Source organism: Zootoca vivipara, chromosome 2 (genome assembly GCF_963506605.1).
Source record: "Zootoca vivipara chromosome 2, rZooViv1.1, whole genome shotgun sequence".
NCBI lineage: Eukaryota > Metazoa > Chordata > Lepidosauria > Squamata > Lacertidae > Zootoca > Zootoca vivipara.
This window is the reverse complement of record NC_083277.1, coordinates 85,601,015-85,626,085: the sequence shown is the minus strand read 5'-3', so window position 1 is coordinate 85,626,085 and position 25,071 is coordinate 85,601,015. Positions and strand designations below refer to the sequence as shown.

Sequence of the window (25,071 nt, the reverse complement as noted above, 5' to 3'; positions counted from 1 at the left end):
TTAAAAAAAACTTCTTCTTGGGACTACACAAATGGTGCCAATCCAAATATAACTCAGGGCTCATCCACACTTCTGCTTGTGCCGTGGCTAGAAAACATGGGTCCATGCAGTTTTCCGCTTGACTCACACTTTCTAGGCATGGGTCGGAGCCCCACACTTTTCCAAGGGAAAACCCACTCTTTAGCAATAGATCACAAATGTGAGGGAAACCTGAATTGTCATTTGCTTCAATTGAGTGCTAAAGAGTGGTTTTTCCAGGGGGAAAGCAGTGGGACAAGAGGAAGTGTGGAAAAGTGTGAAATAATGTGTTATATAGAGAGCTGGTTTCCCTTTCTTACCATAGGCTGCTACTTAAGCTGTGAAGTGCCTGAGATCTTCAGATGAAGGGCAAGGTGCAAATTGAATTTAAAAATATATAATACCTGCCTCCTTTGGCACCCACCTTTTCTGTTAAGTGTTGTGAACTTCCTTGTATGGAAGTTCCACCTTGTCCTCTGGTCCTTCAGTTGTCTTCCTCACCATAACTTCACAGTTTCACAGAATAGTGAATAATCTAAAACTCTATCTGTTGGTGATTAAGAAAGCGTGGTTCAATGGAGACTAGATGCTGTGTTAAAAGACCAGTGATTGAGCTTAAATCCCAGCTCAGCCAGGGACTCCTTGTGTGGCCTTGGGCATTATCTCTCCACCTCACTTTCACATCTGAATATGGGAGTGACATTGTGTGCAGAAGCACAACACAGGGATTACACATTTAAAGAGAGATATAAATGGATAGTGATGATAAAGCATTCTAAATCATTTCTAGCTGATGTCAACTAGGGTTTTCATATTTCCCAGAGAAGGAAGGTTAATCTTTATACAGTCATACCTTGGGTTACAGACGCTTCAGGATGCTTCTTTTCAGGTTGCATCCCGCGCCAAACCCGGAAGTACCCAAACGGGTTACTTCTGGGTTTCGGCACTCACGCATGTGCAAAACCACTAAATCACACTTTGCACACGCGCAGAAGCACCAAATCGCAACCTGCGTGTCGTGTGCGCACACACGGCGCTGTGGGTTGCAATCATTCCTCCTGCATGGATTACATTTGCAACCCGAGCATCCACTGTATATTAAAAACCACTTAAATGTATGGAAGTTTTAAATGGCTGATTATCTATCAGGGAAGGCAGCCTTTACATGCCTTCAGGGTACTAACACAAAATGTTTAGCTTGATTTAACACTTGCTAGATAGCCTTATTTCTGTCAACTGTTCTGATACTTCTATGACTGTGCTATATAGCCCATAATAAACCAATGATTTGATTCAAAACAGGCATGAGAATTTTGAATCCATACAATTTGAAAATAGAATTCATATATACCACAGAGCCTAGGGCTTGCCGATCAGAAGGCAAGGGGTGAGCTCCTGTTGCTCAGTCCCTGCTCCTGCCAACCTAGCAGTCTGAAAGCACAAAGTGCAAGTAGATAAATAGGTACCGCTCCAGCAGGAAGGTAAATGGCATTTCTGTGCGCTGCTCTGGTTTACCAGAAGAGGCTTAGTCATGCTGACCACATGACCTGGAAGCAGTACGCCGGCTCCCTCGGCCAGTAAAGCAAGATGAGCGTCGCAACCCCAGAGTTGTCCACGACTGGACCTAACAGTCAGGGGTCCCTTTACCTTTGTTGTTGTTGTTGTTGTTTAGTCATGTCCGACTCTTCGTGACCCCATGGACCATAGCACACTAGGCACTCCTGTCTTCCACTGCCTCCCGCAATTTGGTCAAACTCATGTTCGTAGCTTCGAGAACACTGTCCAACCATCTCATCCTCTGTCGCCCCCTGTCGTTACCTTTATGCTACCCTAAAACTATATATCTCACATATAGGAGTCTTACTTGCAATTCTGCCTTTCTCCTGCTCCTCCTCATGGCTGATCCCCATGTTCACCTGAGATGCTGGGTTCCATACAGTCTTGAGAGGGTCAATGTTTGAAAGTCTGAGCTTGTTGGTGGTAGTGGGGGGGGAGGGAGAGGGAGAGAGGAAGAGAGGGGGAGAGAGAGCATGGTTTGGGCTCTTATCTCCCTCAATGCATCTAGCCATCCACCCCCTCCTCCTCTTCCCAGGGAAAGAAAATTTAAATAAAAGCTCAATTTCTTTAGAAAGCATGTCTGGCTATGGGAAGGGTCCCTGTATCCACGCAGATTTTCCGTCCTCCTCATCCCATCTGCGTAATCTCACTTCTGGGCCTGAATTCATTCAGATGTTGTGAGGGATTAGCTGACCTTTCTTTCTTTCTGTGCTGGGTAAGCTTGTGATGTTAAAGCTTCCCAAAAAATTAAACTCTCAGGAGAATGGCTCAGCCGCTGAGAAGCCTGGAAGCCTGTTCGTTTTGTGCCGGCAGTTTTCCCCCCATTGTCCGCTCCAGGGGCACTAACAGCCATTCATTCATACAAGTTGTATTGTCCACTTCTTCTGGAAAACATACAGTTCCACCTACCACCCCTCTATGCTTTTGTATATAATGAGCAAAACTCCTCGTGACAGACACAGCGTGCTGGGATTGTAAAACAAACAATTCCAACCATGCTGATTGTTAGCAGTTTTTTGAAAAATGTTTGAAATTCTGAAGGGTAGGAAGTTAAATGCATTTGTCCAAGGCTACCTCTGAGATGGGAAAAGCAATGCCCATCCACTTTCAAGCAGAGATGGTCTTGTGCCATGTAACCTTCACACAGAAACTATTCATTTACAACAGTGCAAAAGTGGGTTTCCAACATTTCTGCCAGGAATGAGGGGTTTTATTTCCACTTGGAGAAATGTGTTTGTTTATTCACAGCATTTGTAACCTGCCTTTCACCAATTGGTCCCAGGACAGGAATACAAGAATAAAGAAAAACCACCCCACAATGCAAATAAAACAATAACCATATGTATTATAGCCATATACAGAATTAAAACATCACAAGCCATTCTTAAATACACAAGATCAACTAGCAGCAGGCAACAAATAACTTCGTACAGTCACTGCGTTTCTCATTCCCTCCCAAAGCAGAGCTTTGTGAAAATAATGTTTTGGCATATCTAAAATTAGCCATGGTAAATACTGTATTTTGCAACACACAATTATCTGCACATGAATATACCCCTCCCCATTAGCTTCCTAACATGGAGGGGAAAGCATGTCGCATTCCCTGCCTTAAGAAATGCACGCTTCCATATGCATTAGTACAGCAACGGATAGACTTCAAGCCTGAGAGACCTACTTTGTTTTTTCCTAGGATGCGAAGGCTACCACCTGGGGCCAAAGAATTAAGGAACAAGTCATCTCTGACTGCACCTTAGTCCAGGAATTTGTTTTCAGCATCAAACTGAGGTCACATTCCTTTCATACAAAAATCTATTCCTAGTTTCCTCTCACACTCCTTTGTTTCAGCAGCCTAATTTCGAAACAAAATTTCTGCTGTTGTTCAACAATTGATGATCGACCCTATCTATGAGATCTACCAGTAGACCGTAATCTATGTTTGGGGCATTGCTGCAATTTTTTATGTATTCAAATCTAATGTGAGAGAATAGAGTAAATTCTGGATTGCCAAACAAAGAAAGAGGATTTTGATATGGGCCAGTGTCTACCACAGGGGTGGAATTCTTTGGCCCTCCATATGTTGTTGAACTACAACTTCCATCAGCCCCAGCAAGTATGGACAATGGCCAGGATGGTAGGAGAAGAAGAGTAACATATGGAGGGCTGAGGGTTCTCCATCCATCACCTATCCGAGAAATTTCCAATATGCTGAACATTCAGGTATAATGTTCATTGTTCATATGTTGTATTGATACCTAAAGAAAGTCTAAGAGTTTAAGTGGTAAACTATAGAAAATACCTTGGCTAGAGGTCCATGGCTTGTCTAGAGCAAGATAAGCCATGAGCCCAGGTTTAGACCTAATACTGTACCAGACAATGCCATTGGTATATATTGTACAATTCTGTATTATGTTCACTTAACCAGGCCATCTTGCTATCCCTACAGAGTAAATGGGGGTGGGGGAGTGTAAGCCCTGGATAGAGAATCAGAGATTATCAACCCTTTGCTTGATCTGTAGCAGCTGATATTTCAGTAGTGTTGGGAATCATATTTGACTCGAGTTTCATCCAAATGGTTTGTGGCTTCTTTCCTTAGAAACTTTCTTCATGGGTGAATTGGTGGAATCTTGTGCCATCAAACTCTGTTGCCAACATATACTTGGATCCCAAGATAAGTGAATGAAAAGAAGCTTGCAGATGGAACGTTTCCCATCCCCTCCTCCTCCATTGTACCTGCCTGCACCCCCTGCAAAGTGTTTTCAGAGTCCCTACTGAGTACAATAGATGAGGTACACAGGCTTGTGCAGAGGGCAGGAAACTTTCCTATTGAAAACTCCTTTTGCAAAGTTATTATTAATCATAGCCCTTAGACAAAGTATACTGCTACCTGAAATTTCAACAGAGCTGTCTTGACTTTATATGTGAAATTTAAATGAAATTTAAACACCTGCATTTCCTTCCCCACCCCCACAAGTATGAGAATAATCTGGTATTTGAATCTTGAATTTTGAAGTGGCTCCCATTGCAATGTTTTACTTACAATTGTGTGAGCTTTGTTTCATTGTTTTGTGAACATTTATGACAAGATCCATGTTTCATACATCTTCCAAAGCTGAATAATTCAGTACACACATGGGTTTTCACCTGTTTCTGTCAGAGTAAACATGGCTTTGCCATTGAACTTTTTCTCCCTTGCTGTACACATTTCTCAACTGCATTGTGGCTGCTATTTCTTCTATGCTTACATCCAGTGCATGCTGCGGAGTTAAATCGCAGTAATCTGGATCATACATCTGTCTGACCTTATGCTATGTGCTGTGATTTCAAATAAATAAATCAGACAGCTCCCAAAAGTTGTGCCAACAGTTTTTTAATCCATCATACGTCGGTCTATGTTTTGCCCTCCATTCAGAGTATAGTATATATCCACATTAAATCACAGCAAATATGTTGTTGCAAAACCTAAAGTATTTAATTTTCTTTTGCATGGACTGCATCCATCCCTGCTAAAACTATTGAACCAGTCCTTAAGGTGCTGTATTGAAACAAGGCTTGTTTTCTTTTGAGGAGCTTGCAGCGCATGACTGTTTCAACTTTAACATTTAGCAGTTATTATTTTTTACTATGAATTTCTGTCCTCCAGCATTAATGTGCCTATGTTTTCCAGACTTGGTATAGCACCCAAGGATTAGAACCCTGAAGCTGGATATTGTGCAGGTTTCGGAAGCTCAGTTCACACTGCAAGCCTTGCTCTCTCCTTGTACTGTTTCCAGCACTTTAATAGGACAGTATATGCCTAATTGGTCACCTCTCGAATTATCCACTAAACAAGTAGTTATTAGAGCTGTATTAAGGGATGCACATCCTCTCTCACATTCAGACACACTGCTCTAGTATGAAGGAAACCTTCTACCAGCACTAAACTGATAACCGCTCTGCTACTCAGGTGAAGGTCAGGGCCCTCGGAAAGCCATTGGCTTCTGGCACAAAGGAAGCTATTTAGAAAGAACCCTTACATGCATTATTGGACCCAGTTTAGCTCTTATTATTAATACCTCAGCATGTCAGTCACTGTGAAGGTATCTATTGATGTGTAATTGTTTGGAAAACTTGTTTTAAAGTTTGATCACAAAAATATGAGTCAGAAGAGAAGGCCCTTGCTTCCTTCTGTCGTGGTAATGAATTATTTACAATTCCTTGCATATTGTAGCTATTATGGTTGGGCCAAACCTGACCAGATGCTTCCTCACCTATTGCACTACAGTCATACCTCGGCTCCCGAACGCCTTGGGAGTCGAACATTCTGGCTCCCAAACAATTGAAAACCGGAAGTGAGTGTTCCAGTTTTCAAACGTTCTTTGGGAAGCCAAATATTCAACAGGGCTTCTGCAGCTTCCGATTGGCTGCAGGAGCTTCCTGCAGCCAATCCGAAGCCGCATTTTGGTTCTTGAAGGTTTCGGAAGTTGAATGGACTTCCGAAACGGATTCTGTTCGACTTCCAAGGTACAACTGTATATTCTTATTGAAGAATGGTCTGAATACACCTGAAAGGCAGACCAGTTCATACTTGCTGGTTTATTGTGAACACACTTTTCATGACTGTGTCCCTCCTCTAAACCAGCACACAGAGAGTGGCAGGCCTTGGGGTGTCAAATTTCAGTGGCACCTCTGCAACGCTGAAATTCACCACCACCACTCCCGCCTCCCATTCTACATAATAGTTGTGGAGCCCCTTATGGCACCCCCAAGGCTCCACGCCCAGGGCAACCAAACCAGTCATGCTCCCCTAAATCCGCCTCTGCACATAGAGAAAATAAACCATTACCTCTGCCTTCATGTTTGTCTGATACAGAGATTGCAGCTTAATAAATACTAATAACAATAACAATAACAATAACAATAACAATAATAATAATAATAATAATAATAATAATAATACTTAGAAGGCATCTTAAGGCAGCCCTGTTTAGGGAAGCTTTTAATGTTTGATGGATTTCTGTATTTTAATGTTTTGTTGGAAGCCGCCCAGAGTGGCTGGGAGAACCCAGCCAGATGGGCGGGGTATAAATAATTAAATTATTATTAATTATTATTTATTTGCTACAACAAACCATGATTAGTAAGCCAAGAACAAACCTTGGTTGCAGTTGCTAGAGTTTTAGAGGCAAAATAAATCATGATCCCAGTGATTTCAGTTCCACTGTAATTATCTGTACCACCTGACAAGTTTGCCTGATGCTAAATATAAATTTAAAAATATAATGTTGCAAATTCTATTCAAGTTAACTGACTACAGCTTCACTAGATTAACTAATTGGACCCAAGTTTAATTACTGAGGCTGCAAAGTTAAGGCAATCTTGCTTGCATTTGGGATTGTTTTGATAAGTTTATTATCAAAAGAAAAAGAAATATAAAATACTATGTTTCATTTTAATAATGAGTGGTAGCTTTTTTTTATTAACTCGTGATTCCTTCAATATCTCATAAAGACAACCAATACTGAGGTTCTAGTAATATGTCAATTTATTTGCATTTAAATTAACTGAATGATAGACTGGTTAAAGATAGTTGATTAAGCAACTACAATGTTTAATCGGATTAAATCCAATTCTTGTCAAATATTTTGGTTTCCATTTTATGGATGTGCAGGTGCTGGGTTACCCTTGACTGATGAATATCTAAATGCCAACATTTCGGAAATGTACCAAGGAACAACTGTGACTTACAATTTCACAGCCTAAGATTTTGATGCATCGAGATTTGGGGGTGGGGGTTAGGGAGAGAATAGGGGTGGCATTTACCCAACACTGAGCCTTCTCATGTTTCACTCAAATTAATTCTGAAGGGAACTCCTCACATTCCTGACCAGAACAATTGCTGAAATATTAGCTAAGCTACAAAAACAAACAAACAAAACCCCATTCGGGTCTATTTTATTGGTCCTCTTTTGTTCAGCCTGCTCCAGCGTGAAAGTTGCTATTTAAATTTCAGCAAGGGGCTGGATATCTGTTCCAAAGCATCACCCTGAAAGCTTTTCAGCGGAATGTTTGCACAGTTCAATTCATTTCAAAATGCTCAGCAGAGCCTTCCCCCCACCTCACCACCCGCCCCACTCCAGCCAAACTCACACCAGCAAACTTCTGCTCTCAGATCCAAAGATGTAAAAGTATAGGGCCTGGGATACTGATCCACAAAGCTCTTATGTGCAAACACAAGCCACTGTTTGTATTTGACTTCACACAGTCAGGACTCAATTGTGCAAAGTGCAAAGCCTGCTGCCAACCTGCTTTCAATATCTACACATCCATCCTCAAGCTTGCCAGAAATGCTTCTAAACTCCTCCCATTTCCTTTGAAGCGAAGCAATTTTTTTTCATGATGCAATCTCAAACATTAGCCAGAACTGACTCTACTATCCTTAAGGAGGAAAGGGAGAGTAAACAACCTGATGGCTGTAACCACAAACAAAAGAGGGAGGCAAAAGCTCCGCAGCTGCTCTGTGGGTTCTAAATGTCTAAGCATGCTATTTGAGTTGGACCAGAAGCCACTGCTCTCCCCAAGGGTCTGTGATTCTAGGATTGGCAGGCCCCAGGGGTGATACACAGCAAGTTTTAAGGAAATGGCACAACTTCTTGTGGGAAACTCACACTATTTTAAAGGCAGCTTCTTTTCATGTGCACAGGCACCATAGAATAACCCCACTATTGTGTAAGCACAGCATTCACTTAGAATTCAGCAGCAGTTACAAGAGACTGCCAGATACAAAGTCAGTGCAAGCCCTATGAAATAGCACTATGCAGATTGGGGCTGTAGTTAAATGCAACATGAATATACAAATGAATTCTGAAAGATAGTACTTTTGCACTCCAATGGCATTTACTCTACCCTTTACACTTCCCCTATTTTACACCCACTGGGAGGGAGGGAGGGAGTATGAGAATGAATGCATTAGATGAAGTGGGTACTCATCCATAAGAGTTTATACTATAATAAAATGTACGACAGCATTTAAAATAACACAAGACTCTGTGTTGCTTTTGCTGCAATACAACTACTCCTCTGGAAATTATGCAGTGATAACCTTTGAATTGTCCTCAATGTTCATATAAAAATTAGCTCGAGACTGCCAGTAATTTAGGGCAGGAAACTTGCTCTGTGTTCAAAGAACTAGGCGGATGCTCAGCAGAATAATCATGATAGCTACAGTAATAATTTTTCCTTTCATCTTAAAATAAGTTCTTATAATATTTCCTGTCCTGATCATCATCTCTGATTAAACACTAAGCACTCACTGCAGAATGTGCTGGCTTTAGCTTCTAGGAATTTCCTTTTCTTCTGGAGCTCACTCACTATGGAGCAAACCACATATGACGTTAATAACATGGTTTGTCCTTGAGTGCAAGTTTTTTCTTTCATAAACTTCCAGTGTATTGAGCCTGATCTGGATTGGAACCCTGGTGCTGTCACGGTCTCTCTCTCTCTCTCTCTCTCTCTCTCTCTCTCTCTCTCTCTCTCTCTCTCTCTCTCTCTCTCTCTCTCTCTCTCTAACTTTCTGCTCCTTCCTGAAGTCCCAGCCTGGATCAGGGTCCTCATACCTGCTATTTTCCTTGGGGGAGAAGCTTCTACTGTACATGAAAGAAGCCTGTTCTGACAATTTGCAAAAGGAAAAGCTTGCACCAGAAAGGGCAACAGGCATTCTAAAATTTAGCAAAGCAATAACTGCCACAAGACTGGTACGGCAGTGACTGGTTTACTGGATTTCAGAATGCTCCTTGCCCTTCCAGGCAGCATTTCAAGCTTATTTCTGCAATGTCCTTTGAAGCAAAACAAATTTTATTTCATGATGCAATCTCAAACATTATACAGAACTGACACTACTATCTATTATCCTACAGTGGGAAATGGAGAGTAAACAACCAATGGATATAACAAAAAACAGAAGAGGCCAAAAGCTGTTTGGCGGGGGTAGTCAATGTGGTGCTCTCCAGATGTCGTTGGATTACAACTCTCATCACTCCTGGTCATTGGTCATGCTGGCTAGGGACGATGGGAGTCAGAGTCCACAATGACTACCTCTTCTCTTTGGGTAGGGTGAGAAACAACTTTGCTCTTAGCAAGGGACTGCTGCTAGGCCTGGCAAGCCCCAAGAATGATGCACAAGGTTGACCAAACTACCCATATATTTTATAGGAAAATTATCCCATGATTAAAAAAAGCAGTTGGAGGGGTATGTAGGGAAGATTTAAAGTGGGCCAGGGAACTTGTGGGCCTCCAGATGCTATTGGACTTTGACTTCCATCAGCTGCAACCAGCATGGCCAATGGTTAGGGATGGTGGACATTTGACGAGCCACAGGTTCCCTAGCCATGCATTAAAAGGTTTTGTTCCGGGCCATCTGCTGACATAAAACTTCTGGAGATTTAACCTGGGAACATATGCATGCAAAGCAGATGCTCTGCTACTGAGTCACTGACCTTTCCTCAGAATAAACTTGCATAGGATTGAGTTGCAAGCCTTCATCCAATCCCCAGTGCAATGGAAATGCTTTTGACTGAACAAAATAATGCCATGATCCATACAGTCATTAGCTATACCTGAAACAGCAAAGGTTGTTTTCCCCTGCAGATGAGGGTATAGCTTTTCATTGGAAGCAATAGGTAGAATGATACCCAATTAGAATAAAATTTGTTTCATGCAGAAGGAAAGGGCGAGTGTTGTTTGCTATATGGCCAAGGGAAACAAAAGCTTATGTTCTAACTGTGTATGCTTTCTGTTGAACTATGGCAACCAAAGGTACAATGCTGAATACACTTATTTATAAAGACCTTTCGACTGAAATCAATAGCTTGTTTTCAAATAAATATGCTGAGAGAACCAAAGCATAAAAGAGCTCGTCTTGACAACATTGTTTTGTGTTTTGTTTCTATTTTGTTTCCCCTTGTGGCTGCAAATGCAATTCATTGGAAAGCACAAGCACAAAGTGTTGGGGCAAAACATGTTAATTTCATGAATACACTCATCATGGGGCCTGAAATGGAGGTGACTGTCCAGGAATGAGAACTTGGGGTCAGAGTAGATAGCTCAATGAAGATGTCCATCTGTGTATGATAGCCAAGAAAAAAGGCAAATTGCATGCTAGGGATCATTAGGAAAGCAACTGAAAATAAAACTTCCAGTATCATAATGCCATTATACAAATCTTTTGTGTGACCATATTTGGAATACTCTGTGCAGTTCTGGTCACCTCACCTCAAAAAAGACATTATACAGCTGGAAAATAGAAAGGGGGAGGGCAACCAAAATGCTCAAGTGGATGGTGCAACTCCCCTGTGAAGAAAGGTTACAACATTTGGGACTTTTTAGTTTAGAGAAAAGGAGAGGGAGAGGTGATACAATAGAAGTTTATAACATTATGCAGGACATGGAGAAAGGGGTTTGAGAAGTTTTCTCCCTCTCTCGCAACACCAGAACTCATGGACATGCAATGAACCTGAGTGTTGGATGATTCAAGATGGATAAAGAAAGTACTCCTTCACACGATGCACTATTAAACTATGGAACTCACTCCCACAGGAGGCAACCTGTGGTGATGGCCACCAACTTGGATGGCTTTAAAGAGGATTAGACAAATTCATGGGGGAGAGGGCTACTGATGGCTATTAGCCACAATGGCAATGTTCTACCTCGATCATTGGAGGGAGTTGCTGGAAACCACGGGAGAGGAGAACACTCTTGGGCTCGAATCTTGATTGCTGGTTTTCCACAGGCAACTGGGAGAACAGGATGTTGGACTAGAACAGGACATTGGCCTGATCCAGCAAGCTCTTATGTTCTTTGTACACTTGCCTAGGATTAATCCCAACTGAACACATTGAGTTTAGTTGTGAGTTGACGTGTACAGGATTGCAGTGTAAAAAATAATAATCAATGTTTGTGTTTTCATTTATTATGTTACTCCTAAGCTTTCTTACTTCTTGGTATTGTATTACCTAAATATAATATTCCTGAGGAGGTAGACAGTGACTTGGAAAGCTCCTACTAGACAAATAGCTACCGGTACAAATAATTCATCACATCCTGGTCATCGTTTCTTTGAGCTCCTGCCATCGGGACGGAGATACAGTATAGAACAATGAAGGCAAGAACGAGCCGTCTCAAGAACAGTTTATTTCCTAGAGCAATTTTGGCCTTAAATGGAAATTCTGGACTTTGAAGTCATTTTACTTTTATTTGTTTATTGTTCTGTATTGTATTGTGCTTATTAGTATTTTAATTCATGTGGAGTGTCTTAATTGAGTTGATATAGCAACCAAGAAATTTCGTTGTTCCCGCAAGGGGACAATGACAATAAAGATTTATTCTGTTTATTTATTTATTTATTTATTCTAATTCTTTATGTTTTGTTTTGTATGATTTTAACTTTGAATCTTATCTGGCTAGTATCTAATCTGACCGGACTTAACCAGTTGATATGTTTAATATACCTTTTTTTTAAAGTGCTTTGGTTGCATTGTCATGGACTTTGGCAAGTTCAATTAACAAAATCAAACATCAAAAAATTTTCAAATAATAAAAATGGTTGCTGATCTCACATCAGCATCAGGCTCTCTTGCTATGGAGTTTAGCAAACATCATTACTTGCCTAGAGACAGTAATACCCACACACAATATTTATTAATATAGAATACTTTTAAAGCATCAAATAGCACTTCAGACAAGCTTGTTCTGAATCCCAGGAGGATACAGATAATCATGAAAACCAGTCTACTTGTTACAGTGACTAATGACACATATTAAAGCCAAAGGGGGGAAATGACTTTGGCCTTCTTCAATCACTGAGATGTGAATAATGCCAAATGTAAACATGAATTACCGTAGTTTTTAAATGCCACCCTGATCTAGGTCAAATCTGGATGTGAGATAAGTGTGTTGGTTCAGTTATCAGCTCCTAGATCTGTGCCGTGCTCCTCATTGCAAAAAAAAGCAGATGTTTTCATGAAGTTTAAAACGAATGAAATGAGAGAATGGCATTGTTTACATTTTAAAAATAATAATGTGATGGGCATATTAGGAAATAACCCATCTACATTGTTTCACTGCAAGGATGTTCCAAGGCTGACTGGGCTGGCAGGCAGTGCTACTGCTTGCATCTCCCACTTTCCCAAAATTGTTAATGAGAATCCCAGCAGTGCCCCTCCTGCAGCTGCTACAGGCTAAAGGAGATAAATTACAGCTCTAGAGTGTTTGCACATTTTAAGGGTACTTAAGGACTTCCCACAAGGGACTAAAAATGCCCTTTCCCACAAGACCATATCACTAATAACATGACCCTGTTAGCCCCTCGGATGCTGGTACTCTAAGCACTGGGGAAGCAAAACCTTTGAGTTGTCACAGGATAAGCATAGCATGGAATTAAAGTAGTTTAAACAAAAGCTGTATCTATCCTCCCCCCCAAAAAATAGGTTTTTCAAATGTGAAAACAAGCTGCAGCCTTCACAAGGCACTAATGGTGATAAAGTCTGCATACAACTTGCATGCTAAAAATTATTAGATCTCTCTATAGCCACCAGTTAGACAGAACCAGTTAGACAGAACCAGCAGACAGAACCAATATTCTGTCATATCCCAGTATTGACAAACTGAAGCATGCCCCAATAACTCCCTAGCCAGACAGACTTGCCTGGCACCATCAGTTGAAAACTTTTTTATTTGCCCAGGATTTTTAAATTGCTGTTTTTGTTTTTGTTTTTATGCTGAACTTTTAACTGCTGCTGCAGTTCATTATTCTCAGTAGTTTAAGGCATTTACTGTGTTTTCTGTTCAACTCTCTGAGCTCCAATGCCAAAGAGTTGCAAAGATATGTTCAGACAGATCATTACGAGTTATTCCAAACCATAATGAATTAAAGTTAAATGATTTTTTAAAAAGAAGAACCAGAACAAATTCTCTTCATAAATCCCTTCTGTAATCATTCAGTCTGATGACTATCCCCCCAAAAATCTTTTATTTATTTTGTACAGTACTTGCATGCTCAGGAGCATTAAACCTTAAATAACCTTGTGTTGCATGTACCTTCTGGGCCTCAAAGCTCTGATAGCTCAGGGAAATGCTCAATATGTGTGTTTTGCTTCATTACCATTGAGTGAGCTCATAGGTAAGAGCTAATACAACTTAGTACCAAGGGGCTGGTTTTCACAACCCTGATTTGCTGTGGTTTTAAATTACAATGCTTATTGCCTCTGGCTGTGACCGCTGAATTAGTTTTCCTAAACTTGAGCCCAACCACAGACTTGGGAAGCACTGCAAGCATTTGCCTTGCAAGTTATTTTAAGTGTTTTCAGCAATAAAACACCCAAGTAGGACATTCTTCATCAGGAGTGGATTAAAACATCAGCAAGCTTTGCATCTCATTCTGGAAAACAAGTTTCTCCGCCCCTTGGAAATATTCTTCAACAGACCTCCCCAGCCTGAACTCTGTAGGAACAATTTATTGTTTGCATGCATGAGACACAGATGGGAAGTTTATGAAGATTGCATGGAGCTCCATGTGTGTTGCTTTAGATTATAGTGCTACTATATAATCCCATCTATGGTTTTTCTGCAATGGAGAACAAAATTAGTAAATTTTCATTGGCCTACACACATATATGCCAGATGATACCTTTTAAGTATACATCATTTGTACCTCAAAGCTGCAGCTTTTTCTAGACTTTTTCTAGAGCAAATTTGTACTCGAGAACACTGAAGGGAAAAAACAAGTTTTCCACTCCAGAACTTTAGCAATAGCTGGAAATAGTATACTGCTGTGCATTCATTCTCATTCTCTCTCTCTTCCCCCCCACACCCCAAACAGTAATAGTAAAATGGAGTGTACTGTCTGCAGCAGGGGTGGGGAATCTCCGATCAGGGGGGGCCAAATGCAAGACCTCCAGTCCTGTCTGGAACTCAGGACTCTCCCAAGGTCACATGCTCTATTCCCAGGGCATGATCTACACTCTCTTGGAGTCCTTTTGCCCTGGCAGCAATGAGCCCCTGATGAGAATAATGTATCTTGCTTGCCTGGATGGTAGATGGAGAGAGGTCGTGGTGGTACGGTAGGTATAGAAACCTCTGACTTCTGTGTGGTTGTCCACTGTTCAAACCTAAGAACTGCATCTGCTGCTCTGCCCACATTTGCACCTAGACCAATGGCACATGCCCCCCCCAAAAGTTGTCCATGATGGAATGCAATATTGGGCTGAAAAAGGCTCCCTACCCCTTCAGGTTCTGAACCCAAGCGGGTTGTGAAACACCTCAGTAGAAAGAACGCAATGAGTCTGTCATTTAATTCAATAAATCAATAAGTTTGTTGTACTAGCCAAAGGCATGACAATTTCTTTACAATTTGCCAGGCTGCAAACCATAATAGAAAATATTCACCAATAATATACAGTAAAAGAAACATCAATAATATGAAGGAAGGGAAATTGGTAATACTGTACTATCAGCTAGCTCAGACTTGACTCAGATTCAGATTCAACTTCCAAGTCTCCAGAACAATTTATAGCAATGCTAAATCACTTAATTTGATTCACAACACAAACCAAAGGCTATGTAATATTAGCAAAACAAGACAAGTATGTTCTCAAAGGCAAATTGAACCATACTCCACAACAAGAACTCAACCAAAATGTGGGAGCTGAAGTCTCTCAACAGGAACAAAAAATCCAACAAATAATCTCGCAAGAGCCCATGCATGTCTGTATTTAACATTGTTATGGCATATTTAGCTGTATCCGTTTTCTAAAGGAATAAATCTCAATGAGCCAAACAACAGCCATATGGTGGCAATATTTTGTTTGGTTAACAAACTTGGTGTTCAACAGCAAGACAAAGACATGAGAAATATATTGAAAGTCACATCTGAGTACCATTTAATAGAATGGAACTGCACATGTGCAGCAATATTATTCTGCCTTATTATTCAATTGCAAATCTTTCAAAGGCCAAAGAAAACAGCACTGACTGCCCATTAAACAACATGATCCAATAGTGACAAATGAGTTCTACATAGAGGGTGGAAAAGCACTGGGATTCATGGGTGAGCAGCTAGTCAAAGGACTCAAGCAGACAAGTTAAGATTTATAGAAAAGGGAAAGAGGGGAAATTCAGATTAGAGCCACAAAGCTTGGGGAGAGAGGGTTAACTTTGTCTTTCTTTTCCATTTCCCCATCTGAACTGATATGGTGAGGTGCAAGGAGAAGTTCTGGGAGCAATTCAAAATGGCACCGGGGGGGGGGGCGTGTTAGCCCTCCCGCACGATCCTGCAACCCAGAGCCAAACTCTTCCTCCTTGTTGTATTATCCAGCTACTTTTCCAGTATTACAGAAGCAAGGATTTAATCTATGCTGCATAGGACCTTGCTATAGTGTGACTGAAAGCTGGGGGAGCGAACTGAGTAATCGGAAATATTCTGCAATAACACCCACAATCCCTTGGAGTCATCCTTGTGGTTTAAGAAACTCAAAGGGGTGAATGACAAGCTGAGAGTAAAAAAAAATGTCTCAAAGTGGCCTGTATGACAGTACGATTCTAAAATAGAAACATTGAATGTACTCTTGTTACTTATGGAAAATCTTTAAATAAAAACTTTTTAAAAAAATTATAGAAACCTGTTTGGTCCTTCCACAAATTGGGGAGGCAAGTGTTTGAGCAGGGCACCAAGCAATGACAAATCGAAAAGAAAGGGATTGTACGCATGCACTGAATGAGTTGGGGCCATGGCTGATGCATGGGCAATGACTGAACTATTCCATCTGTGAACTTTTTATAATTACTTAAGGCTCCTTTGTAGGTTTTGAGGGGTTTTTGGGGGGGGGGGTAAGGATACAATCACACATTTAGCAAAAACATGATTCCTTTACCATTCTCTTAAGTTATGTGAGAGCATGAGGGAAACAAAATCCATAAACAAGAAAAAGCTTCTCCAATACATTTTTTTAAATAAAAAAAAACCCTCAGAAAATTTAAAATACTCTCTATCCAAATTACAGTTTCTCCCTTTTTGAATAAATACTGGCTCTCCTTTTAAAGATAGCTGACACACATACACATATTAGGAGGGGTTCTAGCTCTGTATTTATGCATAAACAGCAGTTTGTGCTAGATGGCCTATAACCTCCCCCCCCCCCAACTCTAATGTTTCTCATGTTTCCCAGGAATAAATGATAGTTGTTTTACAGGGAATTGCAGCTCAAATACTGGATACTTCTATCATCAATAGGTGAATGAAAAGTGTTGAAATATAGTTACTAGTTCCACAAATATTCTTAATGGTACTCTGTTTATATACCGGTAGTTATTGTTACTAAAACTGATACAGTATTCCTTAGAGCAGGTCCCTGACTTTGCTTTCTCAGAAGGTGTCACTTCTCAGGGAAGCTTGTTACAGTATCAGGTTAGTGTGTTTCACCTCTAACCCCTATGCATGGGGAGTGCGGGGTGCAAGTTTTAAAGATTCAACCCAAAGTTTAATTACATGTAAATTTATTTAAGATTTTGGAAGCAAGTTTTATTTCCGGGGAGAGGGCTTCCATGCAAACCTTTCTTGGCAATCTGAGTTGCTTCCTTCTTCCAACAGTAATCCTAAACAAAATGCATTAAAACCAGTCAAAGTTTGCTTTCAAATTCACCTGCTTAGAAATCAGACTGAGAAAGAAATAAAGTTGAGTTTTAAAAAGTGTTTCATTTCCCCCAGAACACTTTGGGCATTTTTAAGTGATGTTTTATCACCTTATCAATTTCCCCCAGCAACGGCACACACCTGGCACAACAAGTAAGATAATCCTGATACAGCCCAGTCCTCTCTCTACCCAGGGACTGCTTGAGAAGCCCCTCACTGCAAGGCCAGTCAATCTTCCTCTCAGTCTCTCCGGCTGCACCCCTCCCTGTGCTTTTCTGACTACAGCAAAAGAGGACCGAATATTGTACCTGCCTAGGCCCACCCATCACAAATCAAAGAAATTGGACTGGAAGGAGCAGATAGTATCTCTTTTTTGAATTAGCAGAGTCCCACAGCAACGCCTGGCCCCTGTGACCAGGCAGCAGCACAGGAGGAGGAAAGGAAGGGCTCAGCTCAAAACCGTCAGTACGAGAGTTCACCGGACTGCACAAACTCGACCTTGGGTTGGATTCCGAAGCTGCGCACCACTGCGCACCCACCGAACCAGTAGAGCTCCCTAATCTTTTAATCTCCCTAAACTCTAACTCTGTCCCCCTTCTCAAAGTCGCTTTGGGGAGACAGTCCAAGAGAGTCCCTCCTGCCACTTTGCTTGCTCTGTGCTTCTTTATACCGGCCCCAACCCACAGGAATCTGGTGGAAACGAGCTTGCAAGGGAAAGACCCAGTCTGGTCTGACCCGGCCTACTTCTTTAGGGGAGACATCATGGCTGGGTGAGGTGAGGGGGCTAGCCGGGGTCACGCAAGTTAAACCGACCATTTGCCCTGCCTTTCCTCCACCAGTTTGTTCCTCGGCATAACAAGACTATGCTGAAGAAGGGGACCCATTAACTTTGGAAATTAATTTCCTGCCAGGCTTATTTTAACTAGCCGAAATACTTGGACTGAAGCCGAGTGAGCTGAGGAAACAAGGACACGGGATGAACTGCGTTGTGAGAAACATTGCCTTCTCACAGCTTTGCCAAAATCACCATATATCCCTGACCTCATCCCCACAATCTTCTCCATGGGTCACAGGAATAGCGAAGCAAAGAGCATCACTTGGCAACTGCCGAGGTATCCAATCATCCCTAAAAACCCCGGGATTAAAGGGTAGGGGAGAAAGTGAAACACTCCAAGGGTTCAGGATTTCAGCTTGGTTTTGCACAAGACTGCTGCACCACTAACACTAAATTCAGCAGGTCAAGTTTTCCTCCACATTGGGAAAAGCTGCGTCAATGTATTTTTGTCTCTTGTGTTTTACAGGCACACAGGACATTGGGAGAAAGAGTGGGAAAGAGAGGAGGCAGCAGCCTTAAAATGGTGTGTGGCTTTACTTGAACCAGGGTTTAGCCACCTATTAAGAAATACAGGAAAGACCCTTTCTGCACATGCTAAGCATGTTTGACTTCCCAGCCAGTTTGAAGAGCCAGGTCACAAATCGCTCACCCATTTAGCATTATGGTACAGGGTATTAATCTGCCTGCAAGGACACCAGAAGGTTCAGTCCTGGAATCTGGTTTTAATACTAAGGCTCAGAATCTGGTCAGAGACTTGCAACTCATTGCTAAAACAAACTGCTCTGTTTGCAGACAACATGTAAGCAATATCTCCAATAAACAAACTAACATAGCAGAGTGCCTCTGAGCATGTACGAAGCCTCCAGTGCATAAACCCAGACATATCCCACCTATCCGAGATGGGTCAGGCAATTAATGCAGTGTGGGTGGGAGGGAATCTACTGCATTTACTGCAAGACACATTACTGTATATTTTGGCAACTAGCAGCCCCCCCCCCCGACAGATGTGAACCGACTCCACTGAACAGCATGTAGCTAGAGGCAACGTGCACACTAGGCTTGCAGGATTTGGCCTCCCACAGCCCCTCATATGGAAGGTACCCCAAGGGCCATCTAGTCCAACCCCCTGCAATGCAGGAATCTCAACTTGGTGTAGCCTCCATTCATGGCCATAGCCAGGGGGAAGCTGCTCTCGCCTAAATCAAGTAAATAAATAAAAATAGGCCTACTTAACTAAAATAACAAAATTGTAGAAAGATTGTGACAGATTTTTCTAACACTTGGGGTAATTTAAAACAACTTTAAACTCTGAATCTACTAGACAGAGCTAGGCAGATCAAGACAGATGATGACGATGACAGGTGTGTGTCCTGCTTCCCGGCCCCAACATAAAACCATGTTTCCCATCCAATATGAAACCCTACCAGTTCTTGCTTAGCTTTTGCAAATGTTCTCGCAGTTTTCTCGCTGTGCCACTCCTTTCACACCTGGCTCTCTGCATGCGCACCTGTTAAGAAGCTGCAGCCCCTCAATTCCCAGACCCTCCAAGTGCCCCTATTTTCCCAAGGACAGCCCCAGAAATACAGAAGCCATTCCAGTTTCTGCTTTGATCCCGGAATGCCCTGCTTTTCCCCTTAGGACGTCTCTACTTTTTCGTCACAAAAATTTGGAAGGTACAGCATGGCTTATTAGGCTGGGTCCCTATTCTCATGGGGAGAAACCGTTGGAAGGTTATACGAGGAGTCCCTCCTCACTCACCGACGCACTCGTTGGCCTCTCGGGCGGTGGCCCTCTGCCAGGGCCGGTCGTAGTGGAAAGGCTTGCAGCGGTCGCACTCGGGCCCCGCCGTGTTGTGCTTGCAGTCGCACACGAGGTTGTCGTCGCGGTCGCGCACGCAGCGGGAGGCGTGCCCGTTGCACTTGCAGCGCCCGCCCACCTGCAGGTCGGAGACGGCGTAGTAATAGGAGTCTCGGGCCAGCTCGGAGTCATCCTCGTTCTCGTCGCCGAACGTGTGCAGGCGGCTGAAGACCACCTTGATGTCGGTGGCCGTGACCCAGTCCTGCAGCACGGGCGAGTTGTCGAAGTCGTGCGCCGAGGGCCTCCCGTCGAGGGTGCTGAAGGCGATGAGGCCTCCGGCCAGAGGCCTCATGTCGGTGTGCGAGTCGGTGCAGATGGCCTCCTGCTCGTTCTGCTTGGTGATGGCGGCGCGGCTGGGCCTGTTGTACATCTTGCGGCACTGCGTCGAGTAGAACTGGAAGGGCACCCACGTCTTGCCGAAGTCCATGGACTTGGCGATGGCCATGGACTCGGGCCGAGGGGAGCAGAACTGGAGGCTCACGTACGTCACCTCGAACTTCTTGCCCAGCGCCAGCGTCAGCGTCACGTTGAGCGGGTGCTGCACGTAGCTCTCGGACTGCCAGCAAGTCAGGTTGTGAGGGTTGTTGAGGTCCGTGAGGTAAGCGGCCGGGCGCGCGCGCTTCGGGTCGGCCGCGTCGCACAAGTGGCAAGTGCGGCTGCGCTCGTCGCCCTTCTCGGCCAGGACGCAGTAGCGCCCCTGGGGGCGGCCGCACGTGCTCGACACCTTCACCTCCTTGCCGAACGCGGCGTTCACGAAGTCCGGGATGCAGCGACGCGGGTGCCCGTTCTCGTCGTAGCAAGGGTCCGGCTGAGGAGCCGTCTGCACAGCGAACATGCTCAGACCGCCGCCGCCACCTCCGCCGTAGCCGCCGCCGCCGCGCACGCCCTCCGCCAGGCAAGCGGCCACGGCGGCCAGAGCCACCAGCGCCTCCCAGCCCGCCGGAGACATCCCGGGTCGCCGCGGGAGGGCGCGCGGAGGGGGGGGATAAAGGGCGGGAAAGCGAACCTGCAGCGGGGAAAGTGGAGAGAGAGAGAGAGCGTCAGCGTCACAGGTGCTGCCACTGAGGTTGAATTAAGACTAGCGCTTGCTTGGGCTGGCCAATGAACAAGTTTGGGCGGAAGAGCAGGAGCGGTCAGTGGGCGCCTTCCAAGCTGACCCAGCGCCTGCCGGAGGATTAAGTGACGGTCGGATTGGGAAGCGGTGGGTGTGGCGGCAGAGCGCGCGCGCCAGGAGGAACCTGCGAGACACTGACCCACTTTTGACCTACAAAGCTGCACCGCCCGCCTCTTAACGCGGATGGAGATTCCCGCTCAGGTTAAACGGGGCTGAGTCAGCCGAGTTTTAAGTTGAGGCCGTTTCTCTCGCTAAGTCCCAACTTTCATCCTTGGAACCTGCGAAGTATTCCAGCGTTTCCCGAAGGTGAGTTCTCCTGCCGTTTTTGGACTACAACTCCCATCATCACTAGCTAACAACCCCAGTGGTCAGGGATGATGGGGATTGTAGTCCGGGAAAAACCAATTAGGCGCTAGAGCAGGCATCCCCAAACTACGGCCCTCCAGATGTTTTGGCCTACAACTCCCATGATCCCTAGCTAACAGGACCAGTGGTCAGGGATGATGGGAATTGTAGTCCAAAACATCTGGAGGGCCGAAGTTTGGGGATGCCTGCGCTAGAGAAAAGTGGCGCGTGGCGCACTATCTAAAGTGTCGACTCGAGAGTAAGGCCCGTTGAGCTCTGCGGCTTCTTAGTTAAGCGGGACGGGAGAGAAGGTGAAGTCGTCTCTGGTGCATGAGCCAAGTGTCATTGAGGCCACATCGCCACAGATAAAGCTGTATTATACCACTTTAAACAGCCATGGCTTCCCTGCAAGAGTCCTGGGAACTGTAGGGTGTGGAAAACTGTTAGAACCCTATTCTCCTCGCAGGGATACAATTTCCAGAGATGCCGGTTGATTGTTAAACCACTCTGGGTAGTGAACTGGGGTCTCCCAATATCACTAAGCACCTTTAAACTACGGTTCGCAGGTAAGTTGCATTGCTGCTGCTACTTTAAATATATACTGTACCGCGAATGGAGCCTGAGAGTGAGGACTTGATTCAAGATAAAATGCTACAGATTGTATCTTGCCAGCAACATCCTCTGTCCTAAACGGTGGAGGAGGAGATGGAAAGGCGTTCCGTTGAAGCCAAGAGGATGACGATCCATCGACTCCGAGCAAGCAAAACCCCTTGCGCAGATTTACACGGCAAACTGTCCAGTGGCGGGGCGGGGGGGGTGGCGGTTTCGTCAAGCGAGAAAGCAGATGAGAGAGAGAGAGTAGTAGTAGTACGCAGCCCCGAGCTACCTTCAACTGAAGCCCCACTGGCTGGAAAGAAGTTCAGCGGAACCAGTAGGACTCCGTTTTAAATGGACGACGGGGCGCCTTCAGACTGAGTTTTCCTAATGCATGCCAGTACTTCGACCACCTCACAGACACCTGCTATTAGCCCTTCTGAATATGGGTCCCCGTCCCACACGCTTCTTCCACAGAGAGCGTCTTCTTTCACTCTTGGGAGGGCCTTGCAGAGCCATTTAAAGCAAACACACGCACCTCGTTTTGATGCAGGCAGAATATTTAACAGCCATTAAACTGTTCTGCAATTAGGGGGAATTGGGCGGGAGAATTTCAGCCGGCAGACTCAATTTATTTAGGTCTTCGAAACCCATACACGTGGGCAGTCCCATAATGTCTGGAACTTTTTACTGCGTAAATAAAACCCAGTGATTTCTGGTGCATCTGAACCAGTAGGTTTTCTCTTAGGTAAATCTAGCGCAGCAGTAATGAAGTTCAGGACACAAGACCCTTGGTGGTGCCCTCTATGCAAGGGACTAACAGCAGTAAATCGCTTGTGGGACTTACTTCCATGCAAGTGGCGTCTGGACAATCCTAAACAGGTCTACTCAGAAGCAAGTCCCACTACGTTCAGTGGTGCTTATTCCCGGGAAAGTTTTAGAGGATACCCTCCTTGGAATCACAACCCTGCAGCCTGAACCTGTGCGTGGTTCAGCCCTTTCAGTGGGAATCGCCCATGCGAGCGTGCCTAGGATTGCCTTCACTTCTATGCGACGCTAAACCAAGCGATGTGACTTACCACCAGGCTTCTGGTTCTGGTTGTCAGAGGATGAACAAGGGAAAGTGAAAGGCGAGGAGAGAAAGGGCTCATCTCAGCCCCATCCACAACCCAGATCGTCCAACGTACCAGGGTTTAAACGGAGCCATTCAGCGAATGCTGCTGCTACTAGTAAGTAAGCCCCATTGAAGACACTGGATCTGACTTCTGAGTAAACATGCATAGGATCGCACTGCACATATCTCTTAACGAGAGAGAAACGGAAAGCGGCAGATGGGACTCCAAAACGGCTCAGAAAAAAAGACTTTTTTTCAGTTATTCCAACTGTGTTGGCCAAGAGAGCAAATTGCTCTTTCCTTCGCTCCAGAAAACTCGCTGCCTTCGCCTGCAGAGCGTGGGACTGCTTTGAAAATGCCGCCTGAGTTTCGCCCCAGCGTCACACACCCACACACACCCTAGCAAGCAGGAAAAGCTCGAGATCTGAGCACACTGGTGGCCGAGAGAGAGAGATCGAAGTCCGGCCCACAAAAGTTGGAACAAGGCATGCGGGAGGTTCCCCAGCTCCGGGAAGCATCCTGCAGCCTCCGGCTGGGATGTCCTGGCTCGGTTCGAGCGAGATAACTTCTCCGGAAGCACCACCCAGGAATCCGTCCCTCGCACCGGAGGATCGTAAAAAACCAACAGTTCATCTAAACACTAAATGCTGCTCCGCACAGTGACACGAGTTTCAAGCAAGAGTCTTTCGGGGCCCTACCTGGCGACGCGAAAGACCGAACCTTTTGCGCGCAAAGATGTGGGCTTTGCCCCGGCGTGGCTCTTCTTCCCAGAGAGCTGAGGCAGCCGCGACTCTCTTAAGGAGACCTCCACTACCCCCCCTTCCCTCCCGCCTCGAAGCTCCTCTCCGCCGCCCTCCTAGGGTCCCTCCGAGTTACCTTGCTTGGTTTGTCAGCAGCAGCCGCAGCTGCTGGAGGGTGGGTAGTAGTTTCGCGGGTGGCGGACTTGGTTCCTCGGCGGCAGCTGCAGCCAGCGGGCTTCGGTGGCTCAGGGGTCGCGCTCGCTGCCCATCGTCCGGCCCCAGCGAGCGGCCAGGCTCCGTGGATGCCCGGAGCTAGTGACGCGCCCGGCTCGGGCCGGAGCTGAGGTCATCCCGGAGGAGTGACACCCCGTGGGCTCGCACGGGGGAAGAAGCGACGACATCCACTGGGGGGCTGGCAGGGCGCGCGGCGGGAGGGAGAAGGGGCGGCGCCGGAGGGGGAGGAGCCGGGGGAGGGGGAGTTGGCCAGCCACTGCAGGATCGGGCTCCTTCCCCGCGAACTCAGAGGGTCGAGCCTGGGCAGTCAATGGCAGTTGCGCTGGGGAAACCGGGTGAGCGAGCGCGGGCTGCCGAGCTTTGCAACGCGGCCGCGAAGGAGGGCCACGCGTGAAGCTCCTGTCCCGCAGCCAAACCCGAGCTTGGCTGCCCTAAGGGAGACCGAAGTGCTTCGCGCTCCGGCTTGCGTGGAGGAGCCCAGGAGAAGGAAATCCCGCGAAGGGAAAAGCCTGGGCTTCGTCCCGACGAACTGCTGTTGGGGCTCAGCTCCTGCTGGTGGAGCTTCTAAGGAAGGACGGGATGTATCCGGAGCCGGTTAGCTGCCTGGGACTGGGCGGGGGGGCAAATCTTCTCGTTTAGTAAATCAGACATCCCCGAATTCCCGTGGCCAAAAAGATACCACGCACAGGGGCCTCTTTAGCTACCTCCGGTCGCGCTGGGCTGCCAAACTTCCCACCAGCCTAAAATACTTAGTCGAAAATACTCGGCCAGACAAAACACGCAGCCATCCAGCTGAGCTCGAGAAATCCAGCCGCCCTTCTCTCCCTCCTCCGAGTGAACTAAGCGTATCTATTGCTCACCTCCCGGGGCAAACTCGAGCGAGGTGTTAAAATACCCAGCGCCTTCTTCCTTGCTGGAGGCAAAACGACAGTGTTTTGGCAGCGAGGATCGTCAGAGTTACTTTCTCTTCCTACCACCCGGTGTTTTTTTTCTTGCCTTCCTTTA

At 45.1% G+C, this 25,071-nt stretch overlaps 1 protein-coding gene across 2 annotated transcripts in view; it reads right to left on the bottom strand.

Annotated features, from left to right (window-relative positions):
- NTN1 (netrin 1) overlaps positions 1–24,165 on the bottom strand; it is a 109,319-nt gene extending 85,154 nt beyond the window's left edge. For both annotated transcript variants that reach the window (XM_035104691.2, XM_060271790.1), the window contains exons 1-2: positions 23,969–24,165; positions 19,827–20,931 (exon numbers count right to left, since the gene is read on the bottom strand). In XM_035104691.2, coding sequence (XP_034960582.1) covers positions 19,827–20,874 — 1,048 coding nt within the window. In that variant the 5' untranslated portion in view covers positions 20,875–20,931; positions 23,969–24,165. The remainder of the gene's footprint in view (positions 1–19,826; positions 20,932–23,968) is intronic.
- Between the last annotated feature and the right edge of the window lie 906 nt (positions 24,166–25,071).